The sequence below is a fragment of the Monodon monoceros genome, unplaced genomic scaffold, assembly GCF_005190385.1.
Source record: "Monodon monoceros isolate NGI ecotype Baffin Bay Population unplaced genomic scaffold, NGI_Narwhal_1 Super_Scaffold_7, whole genome shotgun sequence".
Lineage (NCBI taxonomy): Eukaryota > Metazoa > Chordata > Mammalia > Artiodactyla > Monodontidae > Monodon > Monodon monoceros.
The window spans coordinates 60,507,252-60,528,094 of NW_021703784.1; the positions used below are offsets into that span (position 1 = coordinate 60,507,252).

General features: G+C 38.8%; 3 protein-coding genes across 3 annotated transcripts in view; all 3 read right to left on the reverse strand.

The window, feature by feature from the left end:
* The window catches only part of OVCH2 (ovochymase 2), an 83,767-nt gene extending 81,323 nt beyond the window's left edge, over window positions 1-2,444 (reverse strand). Inside the window, 1 exon segment of the mRNA XM_029207215.1 lies at window positions 2,294-2,444. The gene's annotated coding sequence lies outside the window, so the exon portion shown is untranslated.
* Window positions 2,445-3,515: 1,071 nt separating this feature from the next.
* On the reverse strand, window positions 3,516-4,443 carry LOC114887450 (olfactory receptor 478). Its single transcript, XM_029209230.1, is given in 4 exon segments — window positions 3,516-3,617; window positions 3,620-3,869; window positions 3,871-3,905; window positions 3,907-4,443. Coding segments are annotated over 4 exon segments (924 nt in total).
* Window positions 4,444-17,256: 12,813 nt separating this feature from the next.
* Window positions 17,257-18,135, reverse strand: LOC114887739 (olfactory receptor 5P3). Its single transcript, XM_029209572.1, is given in 5 exon segments — window positions 17,257-17,324; window positions 17,327-17,551; window positions 17,554-17,927; window positions 17,929-18,003; window positions 18,005-18,135. Coding segments are annotated over 5 exon segments (873 nt in total).
* Between the last annotated feature and the right edge of the window lie 2,708 nt (window positions 18,136-20,843).

Sequence of the window (20,843 nt, forward strand, 5' to 3'; positions counted from 1 at the left end):
CCGCCAGGCCCACCTCCGTCCCCGCCGCCCGGAAAGCAATGTATTTAGATTTATGCCATGGTTGGTATATGGAGAATGAGTTGTAAGACAGTAAGAGAGGGGAGAGGAAAGCTGGTTAGAGTTCTATTAGCTAGGATTCTCCAGAGAAACAGAACCACTATAATGTTGTTGTTGTTTTTATTTTAAAGGAATTGGCTCACACATTTATGGGAGCCGGCAATTCCAAAATGCACAGGGCGGTCCAGGAGATTGGAAATTCCAGTAAGAGCTGATGTCACAGTTTTGAGTCCAAAGGCATCCTGGAGACAGAATCCTTCTTTTTAAGGGGACTTAAGTCTTTTCTCCTAAGGCTTTCAACTGATTGGATGAGGGCCACCCACATTATGGACAGTAATCTGCTTTATTCAAACTCTACCGATTTAAATGTTAATCACATCTAAAAAAACACCTTCGCAGCAACATCTAGACTCATGTTTGACCAAACACCTGGTCACTGTAGCCTAGCCAAATTGACACATAAAATCAAATATTACAGGAGTACTACTGTAAAATAAATATATAAGGTGGTAGCTGGGGAAAAAAGTGCTGACAATGAAAATGAAGAGCAATGGGAGATAAATATTGTACTCAGAATGTACAAGACTTTGTCACTGAGTGCAAACATGTGGAGGGAGAAAAATAAATTACCCTCAGGTTTCTAATCAATATGTTGATTGAATGACGGTGCCTCTTATTAGGCTATGGAACATTGGAGGGGAGCAAGTTGGGGGTGGAAGGAGATAATTACTTTAGACAATTTGTGCTTGAGACTCAATAGACAAAAATATTTTTGTCTAAGGCACTAAATACAGGACAGGGAAACAGAAATAAATATGGTAGTCATCAGTGTATACAGATAAATTAAACTTCAAAGGGGAAACACAATCTAGTTCCCTCAATCTTCCTTAACAGGCTGCATCTGACCACGAAAAATCACTTAAAGAGCTTGTTTACTCACTCCCTAGGAATTCAGGAACCCTGCTTATTTCCACAGAGAAGTCACCAGTTTTGACCTGACATAAGCATTCACAGCTGGTTTGGTCAGGGGCCTCTCATCCTGTTCTTTTATGAAGTCTCCTGTAACTAGGCTAGAGCCAGACTAGGAACACAGGCCAGCATTTATGCGTCCAAAAAGCCCATCATCTACAGACAACCATGCAAAAAGAAGGTGTCCAGTAATTTTACTGTCTGGTTCCACTTGGTCATCTCCCCTCAGAACGTACTCAGTCATAACTATAATTATCACACTCATTCCAGGACAAGCTGCTGTTGAAATGGACACAGTCTCAAAAGTTTGGAGGTCCAAAAACCTTAACTTATAGCAGAGTACAACTTTGGAAAAGATGTGAATAAAATTTTATAGAATTTTCTGCAGATTATTTTTTCATGTTAACCAATTTGTGTTACTAATTAATAATTAAATTTCATTTAATTAATGGTAGCTCACTATGGGCTTCTAATTTACTTTCTCATATCAGAAAATCTAACCCTGACCTTTACTAAGAGCCTTCCCTTTGTCTAATAACATACAGACCAATATATTTTGACCACAGACACTCTTTGTCCTTTTATTGTTATTTTATGGTCTATCATTAGATCAAATACTAAAAAAAATTACAAATGAATTAAGAAAATATTTTTCTAGCAAGCTCTCTCTTTACCCCCAAGCTGAGGTGAGCAAGTGAAGCTAGACTAAGCACAAAGGAAAAACAAAGCAGTCTTCATCGAATAGGAAGAGGCGATTTTAAAGGTCATTGCAAGATTAGGCAGAGTGGCCAAGACGTCGGAGTACAAGGACACTGAGCTCACCTCCTCTAGGGAGCACACCAAAATCACAACTATATGCACAACAACCATCGATGAAAAAGGCTGGAACCTACCAGAAAAGATCTTCTACAACTAAATATACAAAGAAGGAACCACAACAAAACAGGTGAAAATGGCGGACTCGCGATATAATCAAACCCTATTACCCCCGGGTGGGCGACCCTCAGACTGGAGAATAATTATAGTGCAGAGGTCCTCCCACAGGAGCGAGAGTTCTGAGCCCCACGTCAGGCCCCCAGCCCAGGCGGGGGTTCAGCACCAGGAAGACGACCCCCCGAGCATTTGGCATTGAAGGCCAGTGGGGCTTAACTGCAGGAGCCCCTCAGGACCGGGGGAAATAGACACTCCACTCTTAGAGGGCGCACACAAAGTCCCACGCACACCTGGGCAAAAGCAATAATTTGATAGGAGCCTGGGCCAGACCTACCTGCCGGTCTTGGAGAGTCTCCCGGAGAGGCAGGGGGCATGGCTGCGGCTCGCCCTGGGGACAAAGTCACTGGCAGCAGCTTTTCTTAGGAGCTACTTCTGCTGCGTGGACGCCGCTGCTGGCGGGCGCCATTTTTAAAGTCTTCCTCCAGCTCATTAGCCCAACAGCCTGCAGGTGCCGGCGCTGGGACGCCTGAGGCCAAGCAACTAACTGGGCGAGGACACACCCCCAGCCTTCCGCAGACAGGCTGCCTAAAGACTAAAGAGCCCCCAGCTGCCTTTAGACGCAGCCCTAGACAAGGCCCTGCCCACCAGAGGGCCAAACCCCAGCTCTACCCACCAGGGGGCAGACACCAGCAAGTCCCACCAGGAAGCCTGCCTCTAGACCAACCTCACCCACCGGGGGGGGAAACACCAGAAGTAGACACCAGAACGGAGGCCAGACCCTACCCTGGGACCAGCTGGGCCCTGGCCACGCCCACTAGCCGGCCAATGCAACCTTCAGGACCTCCCGGACCCCATACCCAACTGTGTCAGGAACCAGCCCCCACACCGATGATCTGAAACGAGCTCCAGGATCTCTGAGCCCTGCAGCCAGCTCCAGGAATCAACTCTTCCTGCCAGTATCTGGCACTAACCCCAGGACTTATCTTCAACTGCCAGTGGGTGGGCAGCAGCCTCAGAATCTTTGGGGCCCTGACTCCACCCACCACTAGCCAGCATGAGTCCCGGGACCCCCTAGAGTTCTGCAACCAGCCACCTCGTGACCAGGACCCACTAAGCAGCAGCCAGCAGCATCCGCACGAGGGAGGGCCTGGCAACCAACCAGACTAGGAGCCATCCAAGCCCACCAGACCAGCCACATGCCCACCACAACAGAAGGACCCATGCAGCCCTCTTAGGGGGAACCCCTAGAACATATAGCTTGGGTGACGAGAGGGGAGTGCACTGCTGGGACGCATAGGATGCCTTCTACAGAGGGCCACTTCTCCAAGGTTGAGAAATATAACTAACCTACCACAGATATAAAAATAAAAAGAGCAACTTAGAAAAAACGAGGCTGCAGAGGAACATGTTCCAGACAAAGGAACAAGGTAAAACCCCAGAAGAACTAAGAGGTATGGAGATAGGCAATCTACCTGAGAAAGAGTTCAGAGTAATGTCGTGAAGATGATCAAAGAACTTAGGAGGAGAATGGATGCACAGATCAAGAAGTTAAGTTTTTAACAAAGCTCTCTCTTCAGAGCCTCATTAATCTCACTGTTTCTTAAGCTGTAGATGAGGGGGTTCAACATGGGGATCACCACCGTGTAGAAAACACAGACACCACCTTGTTCTGATCAGTTGAGAAGCTGGACTTGGGCATCACATAAATGAATGTGATGGTCCCATAGAACAGAGTGACTGCTGTGAGGTGAGACGTGCAGGTGGAGAAGGCCTTGTGGTGCCCCTCGGTGGAGCGCATCTTCAGAATGGTGATGAGGATGTAGATGTAGGAGATGGCTATGACAATCACCGTGACCACAATGATGGAGCCAGCTGTAAATGAGGGGACAACTGCGGGGATGCTGATATCAGGAGAGTTCAACCAAAGGAGCAAAATCACAGAAAAAAATGATTGACTCGATTTGGTCCACAGAAAAGTAAATAATAGAAGCAAATAGTAAAAGAGCAAGCATTGAGAAAACCACCTACATAAGCCACTGTGAGTAACTGAACATAAACTCGTGTGGACATTTTGGCGGAATAAAGCAGTGGGCTGCAGATTGCCACGAAGCGATCATATGCCATGGCAGCCAGAAGGAAGCACTCAGTTGACCCAAAGAAAACAACTGAACCAAGTTGAATGGCACATCCAAGATAGGAGATGGTATTTCTCTCCACCAGGAAATTTGCAAGCATATTGGGTGTAACAGAAGATGAATAGCCTATGTCAGCAAAGGCCAGGTGGCTCAGAAAAAAAAACATAGGATGATGGAGCTGAGAAGAGATTCTGATAAGAATGACTGTGCTGAGATTGCCACATATGGTCACCAGGTAGATACAAAGGATGATCGTGAAGAGGATGACTCGAAGAATTGGATCATTTGTTAAGCCCAGTAAAATGAACCCTGTCATTGCAGTATTGTTCCAATGCCCCTGGGAATCCATGAGATCGGGTAGCTGCTACCAAAATGAACCTGTGATGAGACATTACATTAAAGAAGTTTTGAATTTGATGGTTTTCTTTTTATTAATACACATAGAGTTTATTATAAACAAGTAAATTATTCAAGTTAGGTTTGGACTAATTTTTTTTTACTTTAGAGTAAAAAACTTAAATTCTTTTATTTTTATATATATTTTAGAGTAGAAAATTTTATTTATTTATATAATGAGTATTCTATATTTTAAAAATTGTTTTCAGCACAAACACGGGAAAACCTGCTTCAAATAATGTATATCTTTTCCTCTTTATATTATATAATACCTAACAGTTATTGAATATTTGCTAAATGGCAAGCCTTGGGTTAAGAATTTTCTATATAGTTCTATTTTAATTTGTATGAAATAATATTAAGTATTTTATCTCATTTGTAGACAATGTAACTGAGCTAAGTTTACATAGCAAATTGTAGAATCGATGTGAATCTCAGGTAGTTTGAATACAGTCCATTCCTTTAGTAACTATGCTATAAATGAAATTAAAGAATACTTATGATGAAGTCAAGTCTCTTGGAAATGGGTGGATAACAAATTACATTGCTACTTTCTGACAGCTAAAGTATAAAAGAGGTGCCTAGTTAATCACAAAGGTTACAAATTCTCTCAATAAAACAAGACCATGTTTTAAGAGGAGAAATACAATTTTCTTAATTGGACAAAGAAGAAAGGGAAAGAAAGTTCGAATTAAGGTTATAAATGAAGTCAGCTATTATAAATGTATTATGTTTATTTAACATTTACAATTAAATATTGTTTTCTCAATTAGTTTGAAATATCAATATAATTACTGTGCAAAATCTCACATGTTTAATATCTAGGACATAATTAAACTACATTCACTCAAATCTGATCATTTCCTAATGTAATTATGTTTTCAAATTGGAGTAATATAGAACAAAATAGTATTCGTTTCAACATAATATACGGGTGAATAAAGTTCCAGCTTAAAAAGTGAAGAAGTGTACCCAGGTTCACCCAGCAAGTTGCCAGGTTGAAACTCATCTCCAAGTTTTCTGGCTTTGTATTCTCAACTTTGCCCAAAAGCCTCTGGTTGCCTGTAAGCCTAAGCCTTCAGAACAATAAACAATAAACAAAGGAAGTCTTTCCAAGATATTTACAAACAGTAAGTCCCCAAAGCACCTTAAATGTAGCGAATTTTATAGTATAATAATTTTATAGTATAATACTTATTGGCTGAGTACCAAGTTTAATATCGTTGAAAGACCATGTGAGTTTCTGGTCTTATGGGTGGAAAAATGAGGAATCATGGTAACTTGAATTATGCCTATTTATACACTAAGCAGACTATAGAAACAGGTTAATTCAGCTAAGGTTACTTGCTAGCTGACTGCTGGATAGCATCTGCCCTGTTTCTCCTGGCTTGTGAGAACAGATACAACTTTAGAGAGTAAAGTGTTCTCAAATGGTTACTGAAAATCAGGACAACTGATTAACTCACAAAAGCCAAATATCTTACTTCTAAAAATGAGAATTCATTCATCTTACAGTAATAAATTCAAGTCATTGTTGTAATATAAGAGCTGTGCTATTTTATTGTTTGCCTTTGAGGATAAATCTCTGAAGATTCTTGAGATTCAAATGTGAATTAAAAAGCACCAGGGGTCGTTATCACATTCTCAAGTGAATATTGAGCAGTGCACCTCACACAAATATAACTAATATTTAAGGATTCTGTCAATTCTCAAGCGACCAGTTTCTTTCTTTTTCTACTTGTTTGTGCACTTCCATTTGATAATTATTGGAAGTATAATATAATAAATTATCTCATAGCTAAACATTTGTTCTGTTTAATACATCAGGTTAAAGACTACACTACAAATATAAAATGTTAGAAGAATGTGCGATCAAGATAGCAGATTAGGAGGACCCTGAGCTCACCTCCTACAAACACATCAAAATTACAAATATATATATAGCAACTTTCTCTGAGGATAACCTGAAAACTAGACAAATGACTCTTCTACAACCAAAGAAAGAACCACACGGAGTCTAGTAGCAGAGGAGAAGTGATCGAGTTGGGACCCACACCGTCAGTGGGCAACCCAGAGGAGGAGAAATCACAGGCTCAGGGATACTCCCTAAGAAGAGAGAGGTTTCAGCCCCACATTGGGCACCCCAACCCTGGGGTCAAGCGCCAGGAAGATAAGCCCCATTTCCTGGTTTTGAAAACCAGTGGGGCTTACCAGAAGGCTGTAGGAAACAGACTCTGCTCTTCAAAAGCACACTCACAGACTTGCTTGCTCTCAATATCAGTGCAGAGGCAGAAGACTGAAAAGTTTCTGGTGCTCTGGCTAACCTTCTGGCTTGCCCCAGAACACCCCACCCCAGCCTGCACCAGTCGCCAGCTGCAGCCTCTCTGCCAAAGCCCCACCAAGGTGTGACTGCCAGCATGTCTCAAGACTAGCTGCAGCTTGCTCCAGGCTGTAGTTCAAGCCCCTCTGGCTCCAGCCATACCCCCACCAAGGCAGAAACTGCCATCATGCCACAGGAGAATCCACAGTTTACACCAGGCTCTGACTCTAGCCACTCTGTCTCCAGCCCTAATCCCCACTAAGGTGGTGGCTGCCAGCTCAAACCAGGAGAAGTCATGACCCTTGCTCATTTCAGATCTAGATCTCCCACCAAAGCCACTGAGCACACACAGACTGCAAAGGGATGCTTCCCCACAAGCACACACACCTTCAAGACCAGGATAGGTAACTGTTTCACCTAATTTCATAGACAAAGAGAGAAAGTCAGACAAAATGAGAAGACAGAGGAATATGCTCCAAATGAGAGAATGAGATAAAACACCAGAAAAAAAACTTAATGAAATGCAGGTAAGTAACTTACCTGATAAAGAGTTCAAAGCAATGGTTATTAAAATAATCACTGAACTTTGAAAAGAATAGGGGAACATAGTGAGAATTTCAACAAAGGACTAGAAAATATAAAAAGAACTGTTGAAAGTTGAAGAATACAATAACTGAAATGAAAAATACACTAGAAGGAATTAATGGCAGATTAGGTGATACAGAACACATAAACAACCTGGAAGACAGAATGGTTGGAATCAGCCAATCAGAACAAAAAAGGAAAAAACTTTTCAAAACTTTACAGCTGAAGACACGCAAAGGTTGAAAGTGAAAGGATGGAAAAAGATAGTCTATGCAAATAAAAATGAAAAAAAAACTGGGGGAGCAATACTTATATCAGACAAAATAGACTTTAAAATAAAGTCTATAGCAAAAGACAAAGATACATTCATAAACATATATGCACCTAATAGAGGAACACCTAAACATACAAAGCAAGTATTAAGAGACATGACATAAAGAAAGAAGTTGACAGTAATACAATAGTAGTAGAGGACTTTAATACCCCACTTACATCAATGGATAGATCATCCAGACAGAAAATCAATCGGAAAAGAGTGGCCAAATGATAGGCTGGATCAGATGGACTTGATAGATACCTACAGAACATTTCATCCAAAAATAGCATTCTTCTCAAGTGCACATGGAACTTTCTCCAGAATAGATCACATGCTAGGCTACAAAACGAGTCTCAATATTTTAGAAGACTGAAATCATCATCAAGCATCTTTTCCAACAATGACACTATGAGATTAGAAATCAACTATAAGAACAAAACTGCAAAAAACATGAACAAGTGAAGGTTAAACAACATACTACTGAAAAACCAATGGGTCAATGAAGAAATCAAAGAGGACATCAAAAAATACCCTGAGACAACTGAAAATAGAAACACAACTTTCCAAAATCTATGGGACACAGTAAAAGCAGTTCTAAGAGGGAATTTATAGCGATACAGGCATACTTCAAGAAACAAAAAAAACCTCAAATGAACAAACTAACTTTCTGCCTAAAGAAATTAGAAAAAGCAGAAGAAACAAAGCTCAAAGTAAATGGAAGGAAGGAAACAATTGGAAATAAAATAGAGACAAAAAACAGAAAAGATCAATGAAACTAAGAGTTGGTTTTTGAAAAGATAAACTAAATTGATAAACCTAATTTAGCCAGGCTCATCAAGAAACAAAAGAGCCAAAATAAATAAAATTGGATTTGAAAAAGAAGTTACAACCAATATTACAGAAATACACTCATAATAGAATATTACAAACATTTATACACCCAAAATTGGACAACCTAGGAGAAATGGATAAATTCCTAGAAACATACAATCTTCTAAGAGTGAATCAGGAAGAAACAGAAAATCCAAAAAGAATGATTACTAGTAATGAAATTGAATCAGTAATCAAAAAACTCCCAACAATCGAACATCCAGGACCAGACAACTTAACAGAGGAATTCTACTAAACAATGAAGAGTTAATACCAATCTTATTCAAACTATTCCAAAAAATTGAAAAGGGAACATTTCTAAATTCATTCTACAAGGCCAAGATTGCCCTGACACCAAAACCAGACAATGATATTACAAAGAAAGAAAGTTACAGGCCAATATCTCTGATGAAGATAGATGCAAAAATTCACAACAAAATATTAGCAAAATGAATTCAACAATACATAAAAAGGATCATGCTTCACGATCAAGTAGGATTTATCCAGGGATACAAGATTGGCTCAGTATCTGCAAATCAAACAACATAATACACCACATTAACAAAATGAAGGATAAAAATCACACGATCGTCTCAGATGTAGAAAAAGCATTTGACAAGATTCAACATCCATTCATGATTAAAACTCCCAACAAATTTGTTATAGAGGGAGCATACCTAAAAACATAAAGGCCATTTATGACAAACCCACAGCTAACATCATACTCAGGAGCAACACAGTGATGCCCACACTTGCCACTTCTATTTAACATAGCATTAGAAGTACTAGCCACAGCAATCTGACAAGAAAAAAAAGAGGGGGGAGGCATCCAAATTGGAAGGGGAAGAAGTAAAACACTCACTGTTTTCAGATGACATGATTATATAGAAAATCCTAAAGAGTCTGCCGAAAAAAACTATTAAAACTAATAAATAAATTCAATAAATTTGCAGGATACAAAATTAATTTACAGAAATCTGTTATTTTATAAACGTATAATGAACTACCAGAAAGAGAAATCAAGAAAACAATCCAATTTACAATTGCATCAGAAAGAATAAAATACCTGGAATAAACTTAACCAAGGAAGTGAAAGATCTATAGTCTGAAAACTAAAAGACACTGATGAAGGAAAGTGAAGACAACACAAATAAATGGAAAGATATCCCATGTTTATGTACTGCAAGAAATTTGGAAAATCCTCTACTCATTTTTTAAGAGGATTGTTTCTGGAGGGTCTTTCTGTTTGTCTGTTTGTTATTGATTTGTATGAGTTATTTATATAGTTTGGATATTAACCCCTTATCAGATATATGGTTTGCAAATATTTTTTTTCCATTTTGTAGGTTGCCTTTTCACTTGTTTCTTTTACTGTGCAGAAGCTTTTTAGTTTGATGTAGTCTCATTTGTTGATTTTTGCTTTTGTTGCTTATGCTTTTGGTGTCATATCCAAAAAATCACCACCAAGACCAGTGTTAAGAAGTTTATTCCCTATGTTTTATTGTAGGAGTTTTACAGTTTCAGATTTTATGTTTAAGTCTTTAATCCACTTTAAGTTAATTTTCTGTGTGGTATAAATTAGGGGTCCAATTTCACTTTTCTGTTTGTGATTATCCAGTTTTCCTAACACAATTTGTTGAAGAGATCATCCTTTCCCCATTGCATCTTTCTGGCTCCCTTGTCAAATATTAGTTTACCGTATATATGGGGGTTTATTTCTGGGCTCTCTATTCTATTCCATTGGTCTATGTGTCTATTTTTATGCCAGTACCATACTATTTCAATTACTATAGATTTGTAGTGTAGTTTGAAATCAGGAAGTGTGATGCATCAGCTTTGTTTTTCTTTCTCAGGATTGCTATAGAGAATGAGATAGTTTTCTTTATTTCATTTTCAGATATTTTGTTGTTAGTGTATAGAAATACAGCTGATTTCTGTATGTTGATTTTATATCCAGCAACTATACTAAATCCATTTATTAGTTCTAACAGTGTTTTTGTTATTTTTTTTAGAATTTTCCGTATATAAGATCATACAATCTGCAAATGACAATTTTACTTCTTCCTTTCTGATTTGGATGCCTTTTATTTCTTTGTATTGCTTAACTGCTCTAGCTAGGGCTTCCAGGATCATGTTAAATATGAGCGGTGAGAGTGGGCGCCCTTGTCTATACCTGATTTTAGAGGGAAAGCTTTCAATCTTTCACTGTTGAGTATGATGTTAGTTGTGTTTGCCGAATATAGTCTTTATTATGTTGAGGTATATTCTTTCTATAATTTTTTTTAATCATGAGAGGATGTTGCGTTTTGTCAAATGCTTTTTCTGCGTCTACTGACATGATTATTATTTTTCATTCTATTAATGTGGTGTATCACATTTATTAATTTGCCTATGTTGAAACATCCTCGCATTCCAGGGATAACTCCCACTTGTGCAGGATGTATGATCTTTTAATGCATTGTGGAATTCAATTTGCTAATATTTTTTGAGAATTTTTGCACCTATGTTCATCAGGGATATTGGTCTAAGTTTTCTTTTCTTTCAGTGTCCTTATCCGGCTTTGGTATCAGAGTAAAGCTGACCTCATAAAATGAATTTGAAAGTGTTCCCTCCTCTTAATTTTTGGAGGAAGAGTTTGAAAAAGATTGGCATTAAATCGCCTTTAAATATTCAGTAGAATTCACAAATGAAGTCATCTGGTCCTGGGCTTTTCTTTGTTGGCAGGCTTTTGATTACTGATTCAATCTCCTTACACTTGTTTTTGGTCTATTCAGATTTAATATATCTCCCTGATTAAGTCTTAGCATGTTGGGCTTTTCTAGGAATTTATCCATTTCTTCTAGGTTATCCAATTCGTTGGCATATAATTGTTTCTAGTAAGTTTCTCATGATCCTATGTATTTCTGTGGTATCAGTTGTAATGTTTCCCCTTTAATTTCCGATTTTATTTATTTGAGCCTTCTCTCCTTTTTCTTTGTTGGTCTAGCTAAAGGTTTGTCAATTTTGTTTACCTTTTTGTAAAATCAGCTCTTAGTTTTGTTAATATTTTGTATTGCTTTCCTGTTCTCTATTTCATTTATTCCAGTCTGATCTTTGTTATTTCCTTTATTCTATTAACTTTTGGTTTAGTTTGCTCTTCTTTTGCTAGTTCCTTGAGGTTTAATGTTAAGTTTTTTATTTGAGAGCTTCCTATTTTCTTTCTTTTTTAAAAAAATTTTTTATTGAGGTATAGTCGTTTTACAATGTTGTGTTAGTTTCTACTGTACAGCGAAGAGAAGTAGAGTTCCCTGTGCTATACAGCAGGTTCTTATTAGTTATCTATTTTATAGAGAGCTTTCTATTTTCTTAAAAATGCATATATTGCTGTAAAATTTCCTCTCAGAACTGCTTTTGCAGTATCCCATTGGTTTGGGTGGGTTGTGTTTCTATTTTCATTTGTTATGAGATTTTAAAATTTCTCTTTGAATTTCTTCTTTGAGCCATTGTTTGTTCTGGAGTATGTTATTTAGTTTTCATATGCTTATAGATTTTCTAGCTTTCCTCTTGTTGATTTCTAGTTTTACACCATTGTAGTCAGAAAAGATACTGGGTATATCAGTCTTCCTAAATTTACTGGGAATTGTTTTGTGGCCCACCAAATTATCTATCCTGGAAATTATTCTGTGTGCATTTGAGAAGAATGTTATTCTGCTACTGTAGGATGGAATATTCTATATATGTCTGTTGGTCTATATATGTTTGGTCTAACATATGGTTCAAGTCCAATGTTTCCTTGTTGATTTTCTGTCTGAATGATCCATCCATTGCTTAAGTGGAGTACTTGTCTTGTACTAGTATTGTATGGTTGTCTATTTCTCCCTTCAGATCGGTTAGTACTTGCTTAATATATTTAGGTGCTACAATGTTGGATACATATATACTTATGATTGTTATATCTTCTTGATGAATTGACCCCACTATCACTATATAATGACTTTGTCTCTTGTTACCATTTTGGCTGGAAGTCTATTTTGTCTGATATAAGCATAGCTACCCCTGCTTCTTCTTGCATGGAGTATTTTTTTTCATCCCTTCACTTTGAGCCTATGTGTGTCCTTAAATCTGTAATGTCTCTTATAGGCAGCATATAGTTGGCTCTTGTTTATTTTTTTAATGCATCTAGTCACTCTGTGCCTTTCATTGGTGAATTCAATCCATTTACATTTAGAGCAATTATTGATACATAAGGACTTAGTAATGCCATCTTATTGTTTACTGGCAGTCTTGTAGTTCAGTTATTACTTTTTTCCTTTGTTTCTGCTTACATTTATAAATTGGTGGTTTTCCATGGTAGTATGCTCTATTCCCCCTTTCTTTACCTTTTGTGAACCTACTCTAGGTTTCTGCTTTTTAGGTTATCATGAGGCTTAATAAAACATCTTATAGATATAACAATCGTTTTTAATCTGTTAGCAACTTAAATTTTTTCACATACATAAGCTCCATCATTTATTCCCTCCTTGTTTGATGTTACAGTTTACCTCTTTTTATATTGTGTATTCACTAACAAATTATAGTGCTATATTTATTATTTTTTTTACAAATAATATGATTTTATTCCTAAGGAAAAGTGACACATTCTTTGTTGGGCACATGTACCAATAGAACAGAAATGGAGAAGCTTATAATAGATCTCACCTGTAAATAGTTATATCTTTATAGGTGAATTCCATTATAATCATGTCATACATAAGAATATATTTAGCATATGCTTGTTTGATAACAAGGAAAGATCCAGTTTCAGCAACACTACAGCTTAAAGCTTTCTACAGTGAGGTGCCTTACTACTGAATGAATGTCTGCGTGCATGTGTAGTGCTCATCCACCACGGGCATCCCTACAGGATGATGCAGGTCTGCTCTTCCACTAGAAAATACCCCAAATATCCAAATATTTAGGTCTTTTCTCTTAGGTCAGTTTCCCTTGAAAGGAACTTTCCAATCTCCTACCAGGGTGTTAGGCAGAGGCCTGGCTTCCAGAAACCCAGGAGCCAATCAAGAGAATGGGGTTGGTGGTAGTACTATATTTATTTTTAATACTCTTTTCCTTTAACCTTTATCCTATAGTTGAATGGTTAACACACTATCATATTACAGAGTTAGAGTTTTCTAAATATGACTGTATATTTACCTTTGTATATTTCCATATGTTTTCATGTCATTGGTTAATACTTTTTCATTTTAGCTTGAAGAACTCCTCTTGGCATTACTTGCAAGGCACATCTAGTGGTTATGAACTCGTTCATCTTCTGTTTGGGAAATCGTCTCTCCTTCATTTCTTTCTTGTTTTTTAAATAAACTTTTAATCTCAGAACAGTTTTGTTTTTTTGGTTTTTTTTGGCTGTGTGGGTCTTTGTTACTGCACGCGGGCTTTCTCTAGTTGCTGCGAGCAGGTGCTACTCTTTGTTGCGGTGCACGGGCTTCTCATTGCGGTGGCTTCTCTTTGTTGCAGAGCACAGGCTCAGGCACATGGGTTTCAGTAGCTGTGGCACACGGGCTCAGTAGTTGTGGCTTGCAGGCTCTAGAGCGCAGGCTCAGTCGTATGGTACGGCGGGTTTAGTTGCTCCGTGGCATGTGGAATCTTACCAGACCAGGGCTCGAACCCATGTCCCTTGCATTGACAGGCAGATACTTAACCACTGCGCCACCAGGGAAGTCCCTCTCCTTCATTTCTGAAGGATAACTTCAGTGGATAGAGTATTCTTGACTGCCAATTTTTTCAACACCTTGAATATATCATTCCATTCTCTCCTGGACTGTACGGTTTCTGCCGAGAAATCTATTGGAATGAAGGTTCCTTTGTAGGTTACAATCTTTTTTCTCTGTTTTTAGCATTCTCTTTTTATCTTTGATTTTTGACAGTTTCATTATAATATGCCTTGGACAAGGTCTTTTTGCATTGAGATAATAGGGTGATCTATTAGCTTTGTCAACTTGGATGTCCATGTCTCTCCTCAGATTTGGGAAGTTCTTAGCTAACCTTCTGCCCCCTTCTCCCTCTGTTCTCCTTCTGGAACACCAATTATTTTAATATTTGTACATTTGATGACATCCCAAAGATCATATAGTCTTTCTTTGTTCTTTTTCATGCTTTTCTCTTTCTTCTCCTCTGAATGGGTTATTTCAAAGTTCTGTTATCTAGATCACTTATTCTAGCTCTCATTTGGTCTACTCTACTACAGATGCCCTCTATAGCATTTTTCATTTCATTTATTGCATTCTTCAGCTCCAGAATTTCTGTTGGATTCCTTTTTTTTTATAATTTCTATCTCTTTGTTAAATTTCTCATCTTTTCATATATTGTCCTTCTGTGTTTTCTTGTAGCTTGTTGAGTTTCCCCAAAACAGCTATTTTGAATTCTTTGTCAGATTGCAATATTTTGTGCCATTGAGTTCAGTTACTGGAGGATTATTGTTATCTTTTGGCGATGGTATATTTTCTTGATTCTTCACATTCCTTGTAATTTTACAGTGATAGTTTTGCATTTGAAGTAGCAGACACCTCCCCCCCACACCTTTACTATTTGCCTTTAAGTGGGGTATAGTCTTCATTGGTCCTATTATATCTGGGATTTTTCCCTGACCTTGTATGGACACACCTGCTCCCAGAGGCTGATGGGTGAACTTCTTGCTGAATTACAGCCAGCTTAATTGCATCCCTTTAATGCCCTTTAACATTCTTATCTGCTTCTTTTCTGATCTTTTCCCTCCCCTGCCCATCATGAAGGTCCTGCCTCAGTAACACTTCTTTAAATGGGCTTCTCCAGCAGTGTCTTGAAATGCCAGGGGACCCAAGCACTCACTCACTGCTATCCTTTTCCTATGCAGGAGAGGACACCACCTGCTAGTTCTGCCCCAGGCAGTGTTTCCTTGGGGAAGCAATGGCACTGGCAAAGTTACAGTCTTCCAAACTCATGTTTTATTATTACTATTATTACTATTATTATTACTATTATTATTTTGCTCCAACAGCATGCTGGAATCACTTCTCTGGAAGGTTGAATTTCTACAAAGTCTCTCTAATCCATAGGTTTCTGCCCAAGTATGCACTCTCCAGGTTTTCCTTGGCCAGGGCCGAGAGGAATTGGGGCAGGTTCACTGGTTCCTGCTGATTTTGATGCCCATACTAAGGTCTTTCTGCCTATTAATAGATGCACAGGTAGGCAAGACTCCTCCTGGATCCCTTAGTGTATGGTCTGGATCCCACAATTCCCACTGAGGCACTTTTGTTCATGTATGGATGCCTAATTAGTTGTTTAAAAGCGGGAACAGAAAGGAGAGATGTCTCACACTGCCATGAAGTTAATCTCACTCTGGACTTAATATTGTGGACAGTAGAATCATTGCTGATGACGAAATAGAAAAATCACATGATATAATTATATTAAGATTAATCTGGTATTTACATTTATTAAAGGAAAAATGAGATCCTTAAAAATATTATCCCTTTTTATTAAAAAATATCCACTCAGAATAAAACAACTGGGAGAAAAACACAAAGGGGTCTATAAGAATACAAAGAATTTTAAATTCTCTAAGTGAAGCCGTCTGGTTTAAAGAGGGAGTTTTCAGGGCTAATACAGAAGTTCCAGTGAAATTATGTGCAAGAAATCTGAGAATTTCAGTATCAGAGGCAACAGGAACAGGAGGGAAAGAAATGGTTTAACACACATTACAGAAGTATGTAGCGCATATTTGATAAGATTGAAATAACCTTTAAAAAAGGAACCTTACTGGGCTTCCCTGGTGGTGCAGTGGTTGAGAGTCCGCCTGCCGATGGAGGGGACACGGGTTCGTGCCCTGGTCCGGGAAGATCCCACATGCCGCGGAGCGGCTGGGCCCGTGAGCCGTGGCCACTGAGCCCGCGCGTCCGGAGCCTGTGCTCCGCAACGGGAGAGGCCACAACAGTGAGAGGCCCATGTACCGCAAAAAAAAAAAAAAAAAGGAACCTTACTTCTTTTTATCTAGAAAGGAGCCAGGTCATGCCAATTAGCCCCCAATAGTCTTTCTTCTGGAAGCTCTTGAACGTATTTTGTAGAATAGATCCCTGAAAGGGAAGAGCTAAGATAAATGGAGCTTTCAGATATCTTCTGATTTGGCTTGCTGAGGCTCACCTGCAGAAGTACTGTGGGAGGAATCCTGTTGCTCAGCCTCAGACCACAAAGCAGCAGAAGCTTTACAACTACCAGCATCAATGATTTCAATCCTTAGATTATCTGTACATCATGGACACCATCTCTGTCAGATGACAAGATCATGGATGGCAACACTACTCTTTATTTCCCACTCAAGGAGTTTCAGGTGCTTCCAGCAGTTATTTCCAAAGACTGCGTTCAAAGAGCACAGAACTTATTTGAAAAGATTTGTACTTGTAGATGCAAGAAATGGTGGGTAAACTGAGAATAAAATTTTTTTTTTGCTAATGTTCCTATCTTGGTGAATGCACATTTGTTTTTTTACACTGAAAATTTTCTTGAGAATAAAAAGAAATGAAATTTGTGAGTCTAGAATACTATGAATATACACTGAAATTTACTTAGTACGTGATTTATTCATCTGCAGGAGAGGCCTTCATTCCACAGTGCTTATTATTAAAAATCAGATTACTTTAGTAGGACTACCAGTGTGTTCTAGCCATTCATTTTCTCGTGGCCTCTTTAACCTCCTTGTTCCTGAGACTGTAGATGAGGGGGCTCAACAGGGGAACACAGACACCACTTTGTTTTGTTCAGTTGAGTAGCTGGACTTGGGCATCACATAAATGATGGTAATGGTCCCATAGAACAGAGTGACTGCTGTGAGGTGGGAGGTGCAAGCGGAGAAGGCTTTATGCCGCCCCTCAGTAGAGCACATCTTCAGGATTGAGAAAAGGATGTAGATGTAAGAGAAAGCGATGATAAACACAGTAACTACAATGATGGAGCCAGAAGAATGGCGGGAATTATTTCAGAAGTAAAATCATGAGAACAAGAAAGTTTCAGAAGTGGTGAATAATCACAGAAAAAGTGATTGACTTTATATGGTCCACAGAAGGACAGGCTTAACAAACAGCCAGTAAATGTCCAAGCATTCACACACCCACCTTAATAGGAAGCCCCCACTAAGAGAATGCAGGCTCTGGGGGACATGTGGGTGGAGTAGAGCAGGGGCAAGCAGATGGCCACATGGCAGTCATAGGCCATGGCAGCCAGCAAGAAGCACTCAGCCGTCCCAAATGTGACCGTAGAACAGAGCTGAGCAACACAACCAGCAACACGGATAGAGGTTCCTTCCCTGAGGAAGCCCATGAGCATGACAGGTGTGACTGATGGAGCACCCAATGTCTACAAAGGCCAAATGGCAGAGGAAAAGGTACTTTGGGGTATGAAGCTGAGGGCTGCTTCTTGCTGACATTGCCCATTAAGGTGACCACGTGGATTCCCAGAAACACAATAAATAAAATGGCACAAGCTGTAGTATCCTCTGCTAACCCCAAAACAATGAACTCTGTTACAGTTGTGTAGTTTCCAGTCCCCATCTATTCTGAGAATGATATCCACTGAAAGAAAAACAAGTGGATATTAGAAAAGAACAAAATAGTATAATCTGCATATTTTTTACAAAAGCTATATAATAAAAAAATCCCATCATACACACTCACATGTAAATGTTTGGGGAAAATATTTTCACACACAATACCTTGCATAAGGCTTAAAAATATAAATGTGCATTGATAGAAGGCCAGGAATACTCAGAAAAATCTTTTTTTTTTTTCAACTTAACACATTCAAGTCACATTTGCCTTATATAATTAGTTTAGGTGGTCTGTAAGGAATAGACTCACATGAGCACATCCTAGAGACAGCCACTAGATGGTATGAGGGACCCAGTAACTGTATCTTCTGAGCCAAAGACATGATGAAAGGGAGCAGAAATGTCAGAATGGGCCAGCTCCCGTGGAAAAGAACAACTGTTTAAAATGATATCTGAGGTATCATTTCTTCTATGAAAGAGGCTGAGCAGTCATATGAATCCTGAATTTAAACAGGTATCACAGTTAGAGGAAAGATGAACCAATATCCAGGAAGTTTGAACAGAGGCAGAGTGTAGAAAAAGGTGCTCAAATCATGAACAAGTTAACCTGGAGAGACTGCAGTTTGGAAAAGGAGATGGCATCATCTTAGCATCAAGCTCTCTGATTCATAATAGTGAGCCAACCCGGGAAAGGAAACCAGACACACTGATCAGGCTACTCCTGAAAGACTCCAGTGGTGCCTGAGACTTTGCATAAACTGGAGCTGGGCTGTTAGCAAAAGGTTCCAGCCTCCTACTTCCCACAGGTACCCAGCCCATGTGAATAGCCCCTGTCTGAGAAAAATCACGCCTTTAGGTCAGCTTCTGGAAAACTCTTTCCCATATCAACTTGTTTGAGAACAATCATGAAAAAGCAAGAAAAGCATGAGAGCTTTCTCATATAGTCACAGAATGCCAGGCTTCAAAAAGCCACTCCATCCATTCCATCTCTCTCATTTTACAAAGTTATAAACTGAGATCTAAAGAAGTTAGGTAACTAATTGTAGGTTAAATGGCTTTCTGACAACTGAGCTGAGATCAAAGCTCATTCCTGGAGCCAATTCATTATCATATTTATATAACACAGATGTTTTCTGTAATTTGTAAAAAGAATATAGAATATCGGAACATATATTTGGTTCATTTATATGTTCAAAAAGTTTTTCAATTACGTTAATATATAAGTAATATCTTTACTCTTAAAAGGATGACTTTGCAATCTAGTAATTCATATAAATAAATGGCTACACGGTAATGACAACTCTGTGAGGCAGACGATAAAGGGCCTCCTTCAGTGCCCTGACCCAGGAAATTGATGTGCCCCTGTTTTCAACTGAACCATTATGGGTCCTTAGTAGATAAGGAATCAAATTTAACTAGGATTTTCTTTTTGCAGAGCAACAAAGGGGATAGGTATGGCATTTGAGAGTAGGTGCAAGGTAGAGAGTGAAATAACCATTATATTTAAGCTGAGCAAAGGGGAAGTGAGTACATGAAATGAGTAAAGCCTGCAAAAAAGTGCCAGGCCCCCAGGGAACTGAAGATTTGCTTTAATTATTCTACTAGGGAGAATGAGCTAGAACGACAGGAGGTGGTGATGGTTACAATTTGGGATGCTTAAAATGAGATTAAAAGCTACAGTTGTTGGCAAATGACAATATTTAAAAATCTAAACTCTGGTGATGAGAGTGACTGGATATGGTAGGAGGGGAAAAAAGATGTTTGGAGGAGAGATCAAGAAACTAAGAGGCTGTGATGTTCAAAGGATCTTCTACGTGGAGATATTAAAACCCAATTCTCGTCCATCAGGAATTGTGACAGGAATACCGTTGAGAGAGAAAGAGCAAGCCAAAGCCAAAAACTTCCAAGGATGAGGAGACATAATGCCAGTAGTAGGTGATTGCAAAAGGTGGAGGAAGATAAGGAGGATTGGTTAGTCGAGTCTGATGATGTCAACTCAACTATAAGTGTTTGGAGGTAGGAGAGAGAAAATGTCTACAAGTGGCAATGGGGGAGAAGGAATACTATCCACTACCAGGCCCAGGGCTATGAAGAGTAAGAGAAAAAACACACATCACTTGAGAAGACTGTAGAGATAAAAATGTCCTCGGGGTAGCAAAGTATCCACTGAAAAGGACAGTGAAGAGAATGGAATGTTCTAAAGAGATTCTGAGGACATGAGATTTTGTTGATAATTGTGAGTGCTAAAGAACACAGGAAAAAGGCTTCGGGAGTTAAACAGAGATGGAATCAGGACTTCTTGATTCAAGAGAAAATAAGAAGACTTGAAAATAACCGTTCTTAGCTCCAGTAGAATGGAGATAACGTTCAAAGACGGAGTAAAGAATACACAAAAATATTGAATATGTATTGTTATGTTGTGGTTAACAGCTGAATGAACAAAAAGGAGGATGAAGGCTACTCCCAAAATTGTGGAGGAAGGATGACGGGGAAATACAGAGCCTGTTCTGAGTGCCAATAATGGCATGGAAGCAAAGGGTAATGCCATGAGCTTTTGCAGCCATATAGGCCTGGAATCAGATTCTAGCTTTGCCACTGATTATCTATGGAATCTTAGATGATTTATATAAATTCTCCAACCCTTCATGATTTATTTGTTTGTTTAAAAAATACCTCACAGGATTCGTGTGTTGAATAAGATGACGTACATGA